The sequence below is a fragment of the Alosa alosa genome, chromosome 6, assembly GCF_017589495.1.
Source record: "Alosa alosa isolate M-15738 ecotype Scorff River chromosome 6, AALO_Geno_1.1, whole genome shotgun sequence".
Lineage (NCBI taxonomy): Eukaryota > Metazoa > Chordata > Actinopteri > Clupeiformes > Clupeidae > Alosa > Alosa alosa.
This window is the reverse complement of record NC_063194.1, coordinates 1,107,871-1,128,054: the sequence shown is the minus strand read 5'-3', so window position 1 is coordinate 1,128,054 and position 20,184 is coordinate 1,107,871. Positions and strand designations below refer to the sequence as shown.

The 20,184-nt window shown below is 41.6% G+C and overlaps 1 protein-coding gene across 1 annotated transcript in view; it reads left to right on the top strand.

Moving 5' to 3' along the window:
- Nucleotides 1-787: 787 nt before the first annotated feature.
- LOC125296836 (alpha-1,6-mannosylglycoprotein 6-beta-N-acetylglucosaminyltransferase B-like) overlaps nucleotides 788-20,184 on the top strand; it is an 82,543-nt gene continuing 63,146 nt past the window's right edge. The window contains 2 exon segments of the mRNA XM_048246940.1: nucleotides 788-1,265; nucleotides 4,102-4,214. Of these exon segments, the coding sequence (XP_048102897.1) occupies nucleotides 1,198-1,265; nucleotides 4,102-4,214 (181 nt within the window). The 5' untranslated portion in view covers nucleotides 788-1,197.

Sequence of the window (20,184 nt, the reverse complement as noted above, 5' to 3'; positions counted from 1 at the left end):
GTCAGGGTCGAGGTTAGGCAAGGCAGTGCTGCCTTGAAATCGACTGTGGGGGCCCAAAACACCATCAAGCTATTGAATAGCTGTCTTGACATGAAATAACGATGAACATGAAATAATCACCCCCATGAAATAATTCCTCCCCTCTCTCAGCCTTCTCCTCTCCATCCCCCACATTGATAAATTGTGATACACTGTGTAATGATTTAATTTATGCTAGCAGCTTCCAAAACATGAAAGAATGTATTTGTTGACAGCTTGGGTCGATACGTGGCAAATATCGTCTGTGTGACAGCAATTCTTTCAGACAGACACATAAGGCGTTTGCCACTCACAAAAATAAATAGCAGAGAGCATTCAACGGATGGCGCTATTGAACTCCTTCCTATGAGTTTTCTCTCTCCATGGTCCTGGATTGTGCGCTATTTGTTCCAATAATATCTACGTCAAAGGAAGAATAAGGAAATATAACTTCATAAACGTTTTACTAAACATTTAAACATTATATTAGGGCTATAAAACAATTCCATAACTATATACATGCAACGTAATACATGGAATTTCCATGTATGCTAAATCGATCCAATGCAGTTTCCCCAACAATTAAAGCTCGAAGTACGATAAGCAGTTTGAATGAACTTGGCTTAGTCAGCGGCGTCTTTATATTCCGAAATATTTCCCTAGGCAAGAGGACAATAGTGGCAGTAGCAGTAAATACGTAATGCCGTCAGCGAACTACAGTCACTGTAAGAAGTGCAGGCAGCGCCGTCCACCATTCATTGATGCGGCGCTCTCAACGAAGCAGCAACATTCTACGAAGTGCAGTGACCAGCACTCCACTGCCTATAGGTTAGGCTACTGAAAACCTGAAATGACTGCCTTCACAATCACTCGCACAGTATTTCTTTTTTGAGATACCAAGGACAGAACTTTGTATTTCCCATGTTCTATTTTCCCAATGATAAGCGAGTGGCGCTGAGTGGATGCTGTTTGAAACTCCCGGAGGGCGTTTTGTGCACGTTCTTCAGCCCTGGAACTTGGACAACGGATCAAGGCTATTCTCTGCGACTACATTGTGGGCTATCCATTGGAAGTACATCAAGATACATGCGATAGCCTATATGCACGTGTTCGTCTTTTGAAGAATATGTTTCATTCGTCATGGCGTGTTTTCACTTTGTGGTGTGATACTTTGGGAAGATGATATCCTCAGGTTCGGACTGCACACTTATGTCAAGAAGATGCCTGCTGACATTCAAACCGTTCAGGTAAGATCACTACTTGCGATAAGCACATATGTTAGCAGGTTATTTAAACCACTGAACATGGGCTCAATTTACATGTTAATCAATTTTCCATATACGCGTTCAAATGTGCTTATCGCCAGCCAAACTACTGCCAAGCACCTGTTATTTGATGATTATTTCAACTCTGTTCAAATGCACTTAGAGCCATATTTTATGTGTTAACTAGTGGAGGGGGATGTGACAGGTTACCACTAAATATAGGTTAAGGATTTAGTAACGAGTCTGTACAGTTACAGTTTGGTGTTGAACACAGCGCTTATTACAGAAGCAAACAGCAATTATATGAACATAGCATTTATTTATTTCACACAGTCTGTCTGTATCGTGCAAATGTAAGTTAACCTTGTAGGCATGGAGACTGAAGACGGGTCGATTCTTAATGGAAAGCTCTGACTTCAAGTGATTTCACTTGATGGAATTCATTCCGGGATTCTATCAGGTTTATTAGAGGAGGAGGGTTGTGAACCACAGCCTACGCGAGTCAAAGTCTGTACATTACCGTAGTGGGTTATGGGTATTTAAGGCATACACCATGTGTGCTTTAGGCTACAGTATATACAATGAATGCAAATACTGACATGACAACAATTCTGTCATATCAGTAGAGGAGTAGAGGAGGCAAGGCATAGATTCCTTTCAATGCACACAGTAAAATCAACAGTGTTCAGTTAATTTTAACAATAGGCCTACAGTTGATATGGTCCCATTTGATTAAGTATTAAATATACTCTGACAGAAGCCTATGTAGCCTATAACTTGTTATTCTCTTCAAGTAATATAGTTCTTCTAGTATTAGTACTAGTTGGCTAAATAAACTCTTAAAGAAGTTTTATTTTATTTTATTTTATTTAACACTTTAAAACTTACACTTTCGATTTTACTGTCTGAGTTCAGTTTTTGTGAAGTCTGTGGTATAGAACTAGCACTTGTTTAAGCTGGGCGCATAGAATCTTTATGGACACTTTTTTAATATTATTATTAATAAGTTAAATATAATGTGTTGTAGCTTTTCACTCTCCATACCTATAAAAATGAGGAGTGAGAAGTATTTCGTAAATTCTGTTATCACTCTGTGAACTCATTACTGCATTATATTTCCAGCCTTTTGCTGCTTTGAATTCATCGCCAGTAGGTTGTTTTCAATCTCTGTGAACAAAGTTTGCCCACAACACACGCAAATCGTTCCCAGTGTTATGGTGAAAGATATTCCCATTCGATTCCAGCTCGAGTCAGTTGCATTATTTTCCATTTTGGTGTAGATGGAATTACTGTTCCGCTTTGGCAGAAGGAAATCAGTCAGGGCCAGGGGTGCCCCCATGGCAACATCACTGTGGCATTTTGCAGCTTCCTGCCCTATTTACATCACCTTCATATTTCCACAGGCTTAATGGAATCAATCTGTGTCGCTGTTCTGTAAGTGCTAACACTAAAATGTTGTGACAGTGATTGTCTTTTATACAGTTATACTTATATTCTTATCTGAACAGATGGCGTGGGACTAAATTGCTACCAGGGACCTTCCTGGGTTTGTTGATCCCCCCCACTGAAAGAGACAGGGAGCTTTTAATACAACAAAAGTAATGTGTAATGTGGATCATCAGACTAGCGAATCTCTTTGAGAGGCATAGAGGGCAGAGACCATTTCAGAGGCAGGGAGGAGCAGTGTGGCGGGAGAGAGGCGCGCCGCTCCGTATGGAAGTATGCCCCCCCCATCCACGTTACAAATGGGCAGCCGTGGCCTATAGTGGGCAGCCGTGGCCTACTGGTTAGGGCTTCGGACTTGGAACCGGAGGGTTGCCGGTTTGATCCCTGACCAGTAGGAACGGCTGAAGTGCCCTTGAGCAAGGCACCTAACCCCTCACTGCTCCCCGAGCGCCGCTGTTGATGCAGGCAGCTCACTGCGCCGGGATTAGTGTGTGCTTCTGTTCACTGTGTGCTGAGTGTGTTTTACTAATTCACAGATTGGGATAAATGCAGAGACCAAATTTCCCTCATGGGATCAAAAGAGTATTATATACTTATATATACATAGATGAGAACGTCTCCCAAATGCACCATGTCCATCAGAACATCCATTATGGTCAGAGAATCTGTTCGGTTCTGGACAGGGCTAAGACAGAAAAGACATTGTTTGCCACCGAGAGAGGAAGCTGTTTTTACGGCTAAGTTTGGGACTGCTAAGCGCCGGGCTTGCTTTTTTTGCTGAAATTTATCCGCACACAATGCAGAGAACACTGTAATCAATATGCCCTCAACCGTTACAAAAGAGACTTCCACTGTGTCACTCTTAGCTGAGTATTTGAGGTACCTGACTGAGAACAGTGCTTGATGTTCCCCCAGTGAACCACCTCACCAAGTACTTGGTAAATATGCTCCGTAATAGCCTACTTGAGTGAGAAATTATGTGCTCCTTCTTTGATTATGAAAGTATGCTGAAGGACAGATTTTCTAATAAACTTTGGAGGTTCGTCATCTGAGTGATGTGATGTGTTCTTGTTTGTTGCCTAAAATATTCTGTTTTTTTCCACTGAAACCTTGAGTTTGAGATAAACATCTCAAAATATTCAGCTGACCAAGAGCAGCAACCAAAAGGCTGAATGTTTCTATCAATAGTCCACATTGATTCCTTAGAACACACATTTCTTTCTACAGACATGGCTTCGGAGCGCTGCTATTTATTCTCTGCAGGTTTGAGTGTCTGTGGAATTGACCTCCCATAAATAAATTCTCTCTCTTTCTTTCTTTCTTTTCTTTCTCTCTCTCTCTCTCTCTCTCTCTCTATCCCTCTGTCTCCTAGGATCTTCGTAGCAGGCATTGGCTTTTTCAGCTTGTGTTTCCTAATGACGTCTCTAGGGGGCCAGTTCTCGGCCAAGCGTCTGGGGGACTCTCCCTTCACCCTCCGAGCGGAAGGTACAGCCACACATTACACACATCACCCCGGGTGGCCAGCCCAGTGTGCCCTCAATTTGTGTCCAAACCGCACCTCCCCAGAGTCGGACTTGCCAATCTACCAGTGTGAAGCAAGCACACCTAACGTGTGTGTGTGTGTGTGTGTGTGTTCACTCTCTGATCTTATTGTTATGCATCAAATAATGTTTTGGGAGGATCTCCACTTCTTCTGAGCACAGCTGACCAGCTTACCAAGGTAAAGCAAAACCCACACAAGCACCCCTTTGTAGGATTTAAAGCCAAGACTTTATTAATAAGGAGACATGGCAAAGAATCTGTCAAAAGGAATGTATGGGGACAGTTCGTAGCGTCAAGATAGCAGTTGTCTATACACATTCCAGCCCTTCCCCCGCCGAACAGGAAATGCTGCCCTGTACTGTAATTTACCAACTATTGGCCGCGGCTTATACATTGATTTTGCAAAATTTCTTCAGCTATCAGGTTAATACACGCGCATAAAACACTGCCTTGCAGCATATACACAATGGGGCTAATACACAGGAAATTACTGTAATGGAAGTAATCATTCGCATTTTTGGAAACAGTCTGATTGCCTGTTTATTTCCCCGTCACCATGGTAACAGCCATGCTGAGACTTTATATTATTTAAGTTTTTTTGGCCTACTTTCAGCAATTTGGGGAGAGATCCTATAAAGTTACATTCAGATTTAAACACAGAGTAGTAGTAATGTGTACTGTATGTCCTCCCTATGGAGTTGGAGTGCCTCCTAATTCATTTGAATAGGAGCCTGATCTTGTTGGTCTGAAATGACTGCCCAGACGTGTTACCAAAATGGTCACTGAGTGGCAAGACTTGCCTTAAAGGACATTGTCTTAAAGCTGAGTTTACTGTCTTAGATTGCTCTCTCGTCACCCTCAGCACAGATAGTTCTACGTTAACTGTAGGCTCAGGTAGGTGCAGGGTACCAGGCAAAGGAGGGTTTTGGCGCAGGCTACCAGGCAAAGGAGGGTTTTGGTGCAGGCTACCAGGCATGCTCCCTCAGCTTCATCCTCTAAGGCATAGCTGGACAGTCCAACAAGGTCAATCAGAGACCCTTACATATGATCTTTGAGCAGGGATTACGCTCTCCCCGATCCTTGGCCAGACTGGTCTACACCAAATATAGCCTCAAGTGTGTGTGCACGCTCCCGATGTTTGTGGTCTGTGGTGCTGCATAGGTGGACACACAGTAGTGCATTGCATGGCAGAGGCCATTTGGGAAGAGTCCGTGTGAACCTGAGAGTCATCAGAGTCAGCTGTCACTCTGATAGCGTCTCTCTGCTTCCTGTGACTCCCCAAACACACTCGCTGCTGCAAGGCAACCCACAGACTGCTGCCGAGTAAACAAATAAATTGATTGAAAGGGCGAATTGGGGCTGGTCTGGAAATCAGACGCAGCAATCACTAGTCTCTTTGTTTGGAAACCTGATTAGGTTGTCACTCTCTAACACGTCACCCTATTATTACACAGAGCTGTATGTCTAATAGAAAAAATGGGCTGACACTTAGTCACTCCTGTGTGTCTGATGCTACCTTAACATGCTTAATGGCTGAGCAAAGCACTAATTACTCAGCCAGAGCACAGGGTGGTGGTTTGTCTAATTATTTTGCCTGATGAGGTGTTTTTAATCAATACCTGCTCAGTGATGAGTGCTCTAGACTCTGACTGTTGATTGGCTGAAAATGTCTGATTGAGGAAATCAAGGGCAACTTGTGAATATCTGATTGGAGACGGTCAAGGGGGACACCAAAACCATGCAGGGCTCTTCTTCATCAACTGTCACCAAAATTCCCCACGAATAATCTTCAGAAAGTCAACGAGGAGGACAAACGATAAAAGTTCATACCCGTGTACCGTGTCCAACAAGCTTTTTGAATTTCCTCACTCAGGAAGGTAGAGGGAAGGTTGTGTCCAAGGCCTCTCCTCTCCTGCCGGGCACAGCTGGCCGTGCAGAATGCCCGATCTAAAAAGGGGATCAGTCCCTGTCCTCCAGCCGTGCGGGCCAGGCAAAGCCCATAAGTGATGGATAATCTGGATGGAGGGTAATGGGCTGTGCTGCGTGGCTGGCCCCAGTGCTGCCGGGGTTGGCTGAGAGGGGTGGTTGGGGGGTAGGGGGAACCGGAACTGATTAATTAACCACTCACAGCGCACGGTCCTGGGAAAAGCGGCGGACCCGTACTCATTAAGCAATGCCTGCTGCCTTGCCGGGGTAGGCTCCGGTGAATAAACTGTGTGTGTGTGTGTGTGTGTGTGTAGGTGTGTGTGTGCGTGTGTGTATGTGTGTGTGTGTATGTGTGGATGTGTGTGTGTGTGTGTGGATGTGTGTGTGTGTGTATGTACTTGGTTATGTATGAGACTGACAGTATATGTGCTAGACTGAATGTTTGTGTATATGCGTGTGTTTTGCTTGGGTTTGTGATTATTTGTTCACGTGTCCGTCTATTTCTGTCTGTGTGTACTCTCATCCAAATGTATGCACATCTATTTGTGGGCCTATTTGTGGGTACATCCAGGTGCAAGTGTATGCATGTCTGTGTGCTGATTTATTCAACAAAAAGTAACACTGAGGAATAGTGTTTCCATGTTTTAGGATGAAGCAAGCATGTGTGGATGTGTATGTACGTGTGTGTGTGCGCGCGCGAACGCATGTGTATGTGATTGCATTTGAGTGTGTGTGTGTGTGTGTGCATGTAGTAGTTTATTCCTAGAGCTGCCCAGAGGCTGATTCCCAGTAGCAGGAGCAAGAGAGCGTGCATCAGAATCAGCACCTCCGGTTGCCGCAGCAGGGCTGGGCTGGGCTGGGTTAGGTTGGGTAGGGTTGGGCTGGGTTAGGTTGGGTAAGGTTGGGCTGGGTTGGGCCGACGAGGTCCTGGCTTCTGCATCTGTAATCGGCTTTACGGATAACTGATACGCCGACTCTGTTGCTCTGTTTGCGCTTATCTCTCAATCCACATATGCTAACACAAATACACACACATTTTTCTTGTTGCATTGGAGCCTCTCAGGGTTATGAACTGAACGCTAGTGACATGCACCTGTGTGTGTGTGTGTGTGTGTGTGTGTGTGTGTGAGTGAGTGTGAGCGTGCATCAGGTTGTGTGTGTGTGTGTGTGTGTGTGAGAGAGAGAGAGAGAGTGTGACAGACAGTTTATATGTGCTCATTACCCTCCTTCAAAGCGTAGCCCGAATGAGGTGAATCCCCTGCTCCTCTGCCTGGGTTTCCACAGTCCCTCTTGAGCTCTGTCCCTCAGTCCCACATGCGCCTCCTGATTTGAAATGTAAATTTGAAACAGGGCTGGACAGGAACGCTGAGGAATGTGCTTCTCATCTGCTGTTTGTGTGTGTGTGTGTGTGTGGGGGGGGCAGTGTTGCATCTAAATGTGACACTGTGGATCTATTACATGTTTCCTGTGTTCAGCTGTTTTGCTGTTTTGTGTGCCATTTGACATCCATCAAAGGAGGCACTCTCTCTGGGCGTGCATGCTGACATGCAGGCATATGCTTGGTGGTATGCGGCGTGTGTGTGTGTGTGTGTGTGTGAGTGTGAGTGTGCATCTGATTGTGCTTATGTTTTGTGTGTTTGTGCATGGGTGTGTGTGTGTGTGTGTGTGAGTGTGCATCTGATTGTGCTTGTGCTGTGTTTGTGTGTTTTTGTGAGTGTACATCTGATTGTGCGTGTGTTGTGTGTGTTTGTGAGTGTGCATCTGATTGTGCTTGTGTTGTGTGTGTTTGTGCATGGGTGTGTGTGTGTGTGTGTATGTGTATGTGTGTGTTTTTGTGAGTGTGCATCTGATTGTGCTTGTGTTGTGTGTGTTTGTGCATGGGTGTGTGTGTGTGTGTGTGTTATCGTGCATCTGACTGCATATGTGTGTGTATGTTTAAGAGAGAAAATGAGAAGTGGAGAGATGGTCAAGGTTTATGGATGTGTCATTTCTGTGTGTGTGTGTGTGTGTGTGTGTGTGAGCAATAGCCTATATGCACAGTTCCTTTCTTGACACCTCTACTTAGACCAGGCTTATACAAGTGGACCATTTTGGTAATTTAACAGAAGGCATGCTACTACATAGAGCTGGTTAATATTACCAAACATGTTTAGGGGGATAGCTGTGTCAAAGAATTTGTGTTCCTTCAACCGACGAATTAGCCGCTCAACATGCACCCTAAGGCATGCGATAGACTGGGTCTCCCTGACCTCGTTTGCTGGCATCTGAGGTCTTCCGGCTAGGAATGCAGGCCTGTACACTTTACAAGGCACACAGTCATCCACCAGGAAGCCTCTGTCCACCATGATTGCCATATCCGGCCTGAGCAGTTTACATAGTCCTGACTCCACAAGGATCTGCTTGTCACTGACTGAGCCAGCAAAGAGGGGAGAAACAAAGGTTACAGCACCATGAGGGGCCATGCCAATCATCCCCTTCAATGTACAATGGGACTTGTAACTGGAATAAACTTTCTGGAGTAAAGGAGAGGAAGGTGATCACTGATTTTGTTTTGGGGCATCCAAATTCGCTGTAAGCCAATAACACAAAACAAAAAATTGCTCCACGTCTGAATGATCCTGCTTTGGGGCATCCAAATTCGCTGTGAGCCAATAACACAAAACAAAAAATTGCTCCACGTCTGAATGATCCTGCTTACAGTAGACTGATGTACCCCATACCGGTCAGCCAGGTCTTTCTGCTTCAGTCCCAGGGCAAGGTAGTTCAGGAAGAGGAACAGTTAATCTACTGGCTGTAAAGACTGTGTCTGTACCATGGTTGTACTTTGCCTTGAGTCACCATCTGCAGCTCTTGTTCTGGTCACTCGAACCATGTACTGCAGTGATGGTTCGATGACTTGCCAAAACCGCATCAGGTGGTCATAAGATGAAAATCTGTAAATAACATAAGTAGGAAGCTTTTATTAAATCTACAATTGTACCATGCTCACAAGCCTACATATGGTTAGAGGTGAACCTGAGGTAGGATATAACCTGCAATTTTCTGCATAGGCATTATTTGTTCACCATAGTCTACAACAGTAGTCTTATAAATTACGTATGAGAACAACATTTCCCATTCAGTTAGCTATAAGTTGTATGATTCTGCTTGCTAGCTGTAGGTCTAACTGTTACTGTAGCCTACATATTGAGCTGTCATGCAGCGTTGTGAATGATCATACATAGGCTACGCCTGTGCAAATGCTAATCATCAACAGCCATTCTGTCATTTCAGTTTTATGCTACATAGTGTAGGCTATGTTCATTAAAGCTGTAACTTAGACAAATGGACGTGCATACAGGAAAACAAATGCTACATTATGCATTTCTGAATTAAACAGACATAACACTATAGTTTCGCAGGTATTAGTATAGCCTATTAAATTACGAAAAAAGATAGGTTTACATACCTTGTGTAAAAACAAATGTCTGTGTCCGAGCCACCAAATCGCTGTAACCCGAAACGTTGCGTGAGTGACATCTGCTCCAGCTGCTGCCTCAGCTGGGCAACTTCATCCCGAAGACTCTCATTCTCAGTGACCACCAAGTCCACAAACGCAGGGTCCGGCCTTGAACAATAATCATGATCGCTGGCACAAAGAGGGCCAGCAACTTTGTCGGTCTCCATCCTCTCCTGTCTGGTTCTGATCCGCTCCTGTACCCCTTGTCTCACTTTCCCGAGAGAGAAGTTATTCCAGGGAAACAAGACAGGAACAGCACCTGCTTTAGCCTCCTTCTGCCCCCTTCAGCCGCCGGCTCGACGACGTCCTCTGACACAAAGTGTCGACTGCACACACGAGTGTGGTAAGAGATCACAAACTTTTCTCTTCGGATCTTCACAATCCATGTTTGACGTTGTTGATGGTCGGAGGGGAAAGTATGGAAGCTCAACGACGAATTAAATTTCGCTGACGACGAACACAGAGGGACACAACAGTGCTCAGCTGTCCCCTCACGACGCTGAAATTTATATGACTTACTCATCACTTTATTAGGCCTACTGCTATTAAATAACTACAGGCCTACAACTATACTAAACTACTATACTTCACTACTATAATATATATTTACTGTCCTGTCCTGATCGTATCCTCTCACAAATGTACTGTCCTGATCGTATACGCTACCTCATACACATTCAAAGATGCCGCCACGGCTGTTGCTAACATTCCACCGGAAATGAATGAACTGGCCTACATTGTTGCGGAAGTTCTAAAGAGCCTACCGTGCATAAAGCAAAATTAGTGTATGTGTGGCGGAGGACGACCATTACAAGGGTCCTTATGCCGTCCATCCACATCCTCCTCAGGGACAGAGAGCATGTCACCGCTGCTGCACGCTTTGTCTCCGCATTGCTTTTGTATGTATGGACCCCCTGGACCCTTATTTATCCTGTATTGATTTCTGCCATATCGTGACACCTCCTTTCTCTTGTACATGTGAGGTTTCTTTAGTCCTGTCTGACATAACATAGTGTCTCTGGCTGTGTAGTGCTATGCTGTCTCTCTTAAGATTAAACACCACCTTTATACATGTCATGTGTTTACCTCCCAGATTGGCTGATCACCATCTGAAGATGTCCGGTCAGTTTTAAGGGTTGGCATTGCAGGAAGACACAGGGGCTAAGCCTTTCCCGTGGTGTGTTTAGAGGTTGAGTAACATGACCTCAAAATGATTCGCTCATCCACCTGCATTGATACTTGACAAAGACGCGCCTTAAGAAACGTGCTAGTGGGAGAACTAGCAGCCTGGACTCTGAGTCTGGGCGAGTGCAGGGCTGAGCCGCGTGGTGAAACACAACACAGGTTACATGCTGTGTGTGTGTGTGAGAGAGAGGGAAGGGAGCCCGGAGCTGTGGGGAGCTGGTGAGTGAGGAGTAAGCTAGGAGGAGACGGAGGCTAAGGGGTGCTGCCTCTGCTGCTAATTTGGGAGCAGCAGGAAGCCGGATGCCTCCTCCCGACTGGAGCGCTCACACACACACACAGAGACACAGAGATGTGAAAACACCTGTGGCAGCTCAGCCTGACTCCACATTAAGAGTTATTATAGTTTATGTGCCCGTATTTTAGCACATTAAAGTGTCACATTACACTTTTTTGTATCACTTTTCTTATTTCCATGATATTACCCACCATTAACAATCTGTATTCCCACCTATCTCTACCCCTAAAGCCATTTGTACAATATATCAGCATAAAAATGTATTTATTCCCGTCTTCAAATGAGTCTCTTTTGAGTTCAGCAGCCAATCAAATCACACTCACATTTTTGAAATGCTAGGACATGCTTAGCTTATGAAACCAGTGGTTTGTGCTGAACTGAGGAGGCTTTCCTCATGAGGGTATGGTGTTCATTTGAAATTGCCATGCTCTGTGTGAAGCTCACGGATGTGTCGCTCCAGACAGTGCAGCTTCAGCGATGGGACTGAGCAGAGGCTGTTTGCCTGCGCTCACAGGGGGATGCTGCTGACTCCAGCGCAGAATAATCTCATCAAACGAGGAACAGGACAGGGTTTTCTGGAAGATTCTTGCCTCTGCCTCTGCCTGTCACTGTCACCACCACCACCCCACCCACCGAAACACACACACTTCCACTTCTGTTAATCAGCCATGTGAGGACGTGACCGACACACTGTTTTTCCTGTGTGACCTTACACGGCACAAAAACGGCTTTTTGATTGAATTATTTTTGCACATGACAGACCATTGATTTGTTTGAGCTTTAGGTATGCCTATTGCCTATGACATTTACCAGCCTTCTGAGCAGCAGCCTTCTAAAGGGGTCTGTTGGGCTGGGTAGATGTGCTTGGCTGATTACATTTGATTCACTGTGCTCCGTGGGCTCAGCTTAGGAGGTTGATATAAAGTAGGCTACTTTACTCTTTGATCATGTCTTTTAAAAAAAGGAAAACACCTGGCCTAGATGGTATCCCAATTGAGGTGTATCAAGTTTTTTACGAACACTTTTAACTGGATTGTTTTCATTTCTCATATGAGGAAGGTATACTGTACTTACAGGTACACAAAGAGAAAGCGCAATCTCCCTGTTGCTAAAACAAGAACCAAGTGGCAAATATCAGGACCCAGTGCACTTAAGGAATTGGAGACCTCTTACACTACAGAGTTATGATTCTAAGATTTTAGCTAAATGTATAGCAACTAGGATTAAAAAGATTTTACCACCATTAATACATCACGATCGAAAAGGGTTTATAGAGGGAAGGAATATATCAAATAGTATAAGGCAGTTACTGGAAATAATTGAACATTATGATGTAGAAGAAAAGGCAGGAGCTAGTGCTGGGCGGTATACCGGTTCACACCGTATACCGGTGTATATTTTCGTTATGATATGAATTTTGAATATACCGCCATACCGGTGTATTTGATTACACAACGTTTGGAGCGCCATACCGCCCGGCGACAGTGTTTCAGATGGGACTTTTCACCTGCGCGACGCATGGTGCCACTGCGAGGCATAGTGAGGGTAAACACAAACACCTAAAGTTTTTCCCCTGAAGTATGACCCCTAAGGCTTAATTTTGTCCTTAGGTAAGGGGTTTATTTAAGGGTGTTGCACAGAATAATACCTTAAATTGTTTCTTTAGTTAAGGAAAAACGTTAAGGGATACTGCATTGAAAAGGATTTAGCCTACCGTCACAACAATTCTATTGAGATTGTTCAACAGCTGTAACTAGCTGGCTAGTAGGTGATGTCGTTAGTTAGCAACCCACCGAACACAGTGAAGTTTAATGATCTTATCATTCATCTCACCTTAAGAATATTCGCTGAAATTATCCAGGTAGCAAGTAAAGCATGTTATAGACGTGCACTGAGCAATACTAGCTGGCTAGTTAAAAATGATCCTGACTGTCATCAGTGCACCAAAACGAACTTTTTTGTTTTGCCTAGCGAACCGAACCGAAGCTCATGGCAGGCTAACAAGACATCCACATCCACATGAAGTTAACGTTAGCCTACCACTAACGTCATGTAAACCACACAATAACAATACATTTCTGATAGGCCTATTTGACAGAGTAAGCATATTAACAGAGAGGTTTTATTTTAAATTGTATCATTTTCAAAAAAGTATAATTATTGCAAGTTGCACTACTTTTTGTATTGGTTTTATATAAGATGTTTGTGAAATTTGCACAGTAAAAGTTCTGTATTTTAACTGCAATTGTCTTTGCATTCTGATTAGATTCTTCATTAGAATCATGAGTGGCTCTTTGTAAACAGCATCATTTTCTGGGGCCATGCAAAACTGCATTACCACTAGTGTGGAGTTATTCTACATCATGACAGTAAAATAGACCATCCTTACACTCTAAAAAATGATTCAGAGGTTAGTAGATAAAACTTAAAATGAAGAACATTTTCGACATAAAAAAATTAAGTTTGCTACTTGTACATGTATAGGTGAGTTGACAATTTATTTTAAGGAGTTTGTAATACTGAAAAAGAAAGAAAGCTGTCTCAACTTATTCATATATGGATTTTCAACACACAGTCTTGCTTTCACCTAACAATAGAAAGTATTAAGTTCCTGAAACTTGTAAATCTAAGTGACCAAACTTATAAAGCTAATAACACGATTGAGCGTTCAGGACCTTCCAGACCACGCCTGAGAAGTAACAGAAATTATGGCACAGGATCCTGTAGCCTGCATCGAACATCACAGAATGCGTGCAAAGTAGTCTAGCCTACTATTTTTGTGTTTGTTTTAAAAGCAACAGCTATCAAACAACGGCACACAGTGCCTCAAAATCTTTGTCACGTGACACTCAAATGAAATTAACGCTACAGCTTGCCCTTTTGCTAATTTGAATATTTGAAAAGATGGATTTTAGCTATCTACAGACAGTAGCTATCGTGTCTTCCAAGCTAGCTGCTGCTTGCACGGTAATTAAACCATTTGAAAAGATGACTTTGGTAGCTGGCGTCTTCAAAGTTACCTGCAGCCTGCCCTTTGATCATTTGGAGTTAGTAAAGGTAAATTTAGCTGTCTGGTGTCTTCAAATTTCACCGTGGCAGCTGTATTCAAGACTTAACATTTTAGCATTGCTAGTTCTAGCACTGCACGTGTTTGAGGATCATATTTGGTCGTCCTAGTTAAGCCTAACATTGTCACTATTTATGAAGGTTTGTGGGCCATTTGACATTCTTAGCTTAACCTGAACATAGGCCTAATAGGTAGGCCAACATTTATTTATTTTTGAAGTTTGAGAAATATTATGTGTCAATCCCTGCAAACCATGTAGATTTTGTTCATTTTGTTGTTTGTCTTGAAGTAAATTTTCTAACATTGTGCCTTTCTTTTTATACAGATAAATGACGAATTCAGACGGAGCTCTACATTCATTCATTGCACAACTGGACCAGTTGCCATTGCTTTAAAATAAACAATGCTTTCAGAAAATTTAAATTGCTGTGTGCTTTTATTCAGACAGAAGTGAAGTAAGTTACTATAACTTAAAAGATCCATGCAAATTGTTACCTTAATTTTTTTTAAGTCATTTCAACTCAAGTTGTTTTTTGAGTAAATATTGTGAGACTTTTATAGTGAGAAGAACTCAATTAGTTTAGCACAATCAACCTGATTTGTCCTCTAAAAGCTTAATTAAGTTGAACCAACTTAATTATATTAATTTGATCATATAATATAATTCAGTTGTTCTAACTATATAAGTCTCACAATATTTACTCAAAAACGGCTTGAGTTGAAATTACTTAAAAAGATCCATGCAAATTGTTACCTCAATTTTTTTAAGTTGAGTAAGTGTATTATTTTTTAGAGTGTAGTCAATGTACTGCAGCAATTCCTTTCTCAACCTGTAGAAAATGCTGTGAACATCTGATTATGCATGGTAAAAAAATACCGTCATATACCGTGAAACCGTAAGAATTTTGAAAAATACCGTGATATACATTTTTGGTCATACCGCCCAGCACCAGCAGGAGCCAAGGTTTTGTTTTTATTGCAGATTTTGAAAAAGCATTGATAAAGTGAAGTGGGAATTTATTAATAGATGTTTAAGGTATTTCGGCTTTGGATATTCTATAATATGGGTTAAAGTAATGTATAAGGGAGCTACCAGTTAAGTGATTAATAATGGATACCTTTCAAAACCTATCACTCTGGAAAGAGGAGTGAAACAAGGATGTTCTCTATCTTCGTATTTATTCATCATAGCCATTGAAATATTGGCACAAAGAATACGATCTAATGAAAACATCAGAGGTTTACAATTAAATGGCATAAATTCAAAACTATTAATGTATGCAGATGATACAACCTTCATGATCAGACCAGATATAACATCCTTGCAAAACCTCATAAGTGATATGGATCACTTTACAAAAATATCTGGATTGAAGCCTAATTATGGAAAATGTCATATAATGAGATTAGGTTCACTAAAAGTTCAAATTTCACACTACCATGTGAAATGCCAGTGAAATGGACAGATGGGGACATTGATGTATTAGGTATCCATATACCAGAGAATATGAAAGAAATAGCCAATCTTAACTTTAACATCAAATTAAAAAAGCTCTCTAAAATTCCACAGCCCTGGCATGGAAATAAAGTGACCATCTTTGGTAAAACAACGCTTGTAAATACACTGATTGTGTCACAGTTTACTTACCTGATCCTACACTACCAACACCGGCAGTTGGGAAAGAATGCTAGACATACCAATATAATGGAAGCAAGTCTTCACAACTTTGTATGGAACAACAATAGATACAAGAGCAAGATATTTTCAATATAAATTAATCTATAAGTATTTAGCTGCGAAAAAAAAAATGTTATGGATTTGGGGGAAGGAGTCAACACCAAGTTGTCGATTCTGTAAGGAGGAGGAGACCACAGATAATTTATTCTGGTATTGCTCACCAGTTGCTTTGTTTTGGATTGAAGTGGAAAGGTGGTTATTGGGTTATGATGTAATATTGTAATTGGATCTTCTCACAGTGCTTCTGGGTGATCTTTCAGCGGAAGCTCACGCTCTTCAGAACATCATTATTTTGTTAGGGAAAATCTTAATCTTCAAAACAACAGACATACATGAATTGAGTATAGGGAGACTTAAAAACCACATTAAAGTTTACTGTGAAATTGAATGTATGATATATGAATCCAAGGAAGTGCATTATGCAGAAAGATGGAGTAAAATAAAGGAAGTGGAAGGATGGAGGAGGTAGAAAAGAATGAATATTCCAACATGTTGTTGTATGATTCAGGAATTTTTGTTTGGAGGTGGGGTTGAGGGCGGTCGGGAGGATGTGGTTGGGGTTTGGTTTGGATGGAGTGACTTTTTTTCATTTTTCATTGGTTTGTTTTTTCCCCTTTTATATATTTTTCCTTTGTTACTAGTGATTTTCTTTTATTTATTTACTTATTGTATTCTGTTTGGAAAGATGTAAGGGCTACCCTGTATCTGTTTCAAGCTTCAACAGATAACTAAAACAGACTTTTATTGGCAAAATTATTGTAAAAGTAGTCTTTAATCAATTAACCACCTTCCTAACATCAAATAGGTATTTTGATTACTTTCAGTCTGGTTTTCGGGCAAATCACAGCACTGAAACAGCCCTCATTAAAGTTTCAAATGACATACGCCTCAACACAGATTCAGGTAAAACATCAGTCCTAGTGCTACTGGACCTTAGTGCAGCATTTGACACTGTTGATCACAATATTTTACTACATAGACTAGAACACTGGGTTGGATTTACAGGCATAGTTATCAGCTGGCTAAAATCATATCTACAAGAAAGGGGCTTCTTTGTTGCCATCGGAAACTGTACCTCAACACTAACGTCCTTGACCTGTGGTGTTCCCCAGGGGTCGATCTTGGGGCCACTATTATTCAACCTCTATATGCTCCCACTTGGACAAATCATCCAAAATAATTTGATTTCATATCATAGCTATGCAGATGTAGAACAAATCAACACCTGGATGTCTCAAAATTTTCTTCAGCTGAACAAAGAAAAAACTGAAGTAATTATATTTGGTAAAAAGGAGGAAAGACTTAGGGTTGCCACTCTCCTTGACACAAAAGGGTTGAAGGCAAAGGATACTGTTAAAAATCTTGGTGTATTAATTGACAGTGATCTAAATTTCAACAACCACATGAAAGGGATAACTAAATCAGCTTTTTACCACCTCAAAAATATTGCCAAACTCAGAGGGCTGATGTCAAAACATGACTTAGAAAAACTCATTCATGCATTTATCTCCAGCAGGATTGATTACTGCAGTGGACTGTTCACAGGCCTTCTAAAAAAGACTATTAAACAGCTTCAGGTGATACAAAATGCAGCAGCTAGGATTCTAACAAAAACTAAAAGAACTGACCACATTACTCCAATTCTTAAATCCTTGCACTGGCTTCCAGTAAGTCACAGAATCGACTTTAAAGTACTATTGCTTGTATATAAATCAGTAAATGGAGCAGGACCTAAATACCTGTCAGACGTGCTTCAGCAGTACACACCTTCTCGTCCTCTTAGGTCCCAGGTGAAAAACCTGTTAGTAAAACCTATTGTTAGAACTAAACATGGTGAAGCAGCTTTTAGCTGCTACTGTATGCGGTTCAGCTCTGGAACCAACTTTCGGATGACATCAAAAAGGCCCCAACTGTAGCCAGTTTTAAATCTAGACTTAAGACCAAACTGTTCTCAGATGCTTTCTGCTAACTGTGCCGAGTTACAAATTCTGAATCTGCCTTGATAATTATTCTACCTTGTCTTTTACTACTTTTTTACTACTTGCTTTTGCTTGTTAATTATTCTTTATTTTTAACCTTGTGTTTTATGTTTTCTTTTTATTATGATCTTTACCTTTTAACTATTCTTTGACTATATTGCCCTTCTATGCTTGTACCTGTGTATGAAATGCGCTATCTAAAATAAACTTGACTTGACTTGACACCAAAAAACATATTTTTTAAATAAATCATAATAAAAAGATGGAAAGAAAGGAAAAGTCCCCCAATGAGGGGGGTGGAGGTGGGTTTAAAAAAAAAAAAAAAAAAGTAGGCTACTGGCTGCTGTGTTTGTACTGCTTCGGCACTGTTGATCAAAATGTCCACTGATGAACCCTTTTACTATTAGGAGTGTAATACTGCTCAACTTTGCAATTGAATGTATAAAATAACACTGGTATATGTTTTTACTATTACAAATATTATTTTATGATAATACTATTGCATAATAAATGCTTAAAACTAAGCTGGTATATAGAGTAGTTTTCTTACTACTGCAAACTGGATGGTAAATCCGTAGGGTATCATTATGCCAGGACTGTGAGTGTGTGACTGACCACAGTTGTATGGTTGGTGGATGGCTGTAGAAGGAAGCTATGGACCCTTTCAAGAGAGTTCCATTATCAGCATCATAGTTGGCCCCACAAGACTTCCTTTTGAACATTCCATATGTTATCTTAATGCAGAGGAAGTAGATCGGGGCCCAAATAGAACGTTCAAGCATTGTTTTTGTTTTTATTGTTGAAAGAATCTCTGGCCATCATAGTACTGGACTTCATTACTCATTACTTCATTACTCTGTACACTGTCTCTATTGTAGAGTGGAGTTTTGTTATATGTACTTATATTTAGAGATGCACCGATAGATCGGCTGGTGACCGGCGACCGGCCGGTCAGTCTGAGACATGCCGATTTTATGCCACTCGTGCGCCGCAATTGTAACACCCAGCTGAGTTTGCAAAGTTTGAAGAAGCTAGCAACCAGGCCAACACTCAGGGCTGGATGTAGGGCTACAAAGAAAGCGCTAATAGGCTACTGAGTTTTTCTATGCAGCAAACGCTGTGCTTTACCATTGGCCTACTGCGTGGAATTTACTAAGCTGTCACTTCATTAGGCTACGTAAACATCGCTCATCACCGCCCGTCACTGCCGCTAATTGCGTGCCCACAGCTGAACCACAAGCCTGCTGAACGGAGATAAACGATTGCGACATTAAAAATAATCAAAGTTTAGCGATCATAGGCTAGGCTACATAATAAGATGTCAACAAGCAGCGACATACAGTAGCCCTAGTAGTTCTACTCCACTTTAAAAAAAATACTCTAACTATTTACTGCACGTAGACTTGGGCTATGCCTTAAAATACCCTAGTCTAGCAGATTGAGAAGTGGATGTCGTGAAAGTGAACAAATGATAGCCTATTAGAAAGGCAAACAAACGTTAAAGTTGCTTTTGACATAGTAGCCTACAATGAAGAAAACTGATGCTCTGAATACTGAATCAGCCGTCTGTGAAAGTTTCTATAGCTTAATTGATGCATTTAACAGGAATTTGGATTTCATTTTTTCACCGCAAAACAGACGTGCACTGTTTTCATATGGTGGAGCACCTAATCGCTATTAGCACTTCTCCCCTGTGTTTGCGTGATAGCCTAGGCTGCTACCACTTTTCCCTCATCCTCCCATAAATTCATCAATGCAAATGAAAATATGTTACATGGTAGTATGTTCAAATGTATCATGAAAATTGTTCTTAAATCTTTAGTTGGATATTGAATGTGAGAAGCATAAAATGGGTGTTCCATAATTTAACTTAATCCATAATTTGATACTGCATCTGAAGTTAGACTTGAAAAAAGTCTGCTCACCGGTTCCATTTTTTTTTTTAACAGCCATTTCATCATTGATAAGTTGATTACACGTCTATATTAAAATGTTCTATCAAAGAAAAGATAGAAAATAACTATTTGTCTGTGTGCTGTAAAATGGTTAGAAGAAATGAAATCGGAATCGGCTAAAATCGGTATCGGCAGGTCAAACTCTATGGAAAATCGGAAATCGGTATCGGCCCAGAAAATTGCAATCGGTGCATCTCTACTTATATTTACCCTTTCTGCTGTAAGTGCATGTTGTGTGTGATGTCTGTATGCTACTGAGACCTTGAATT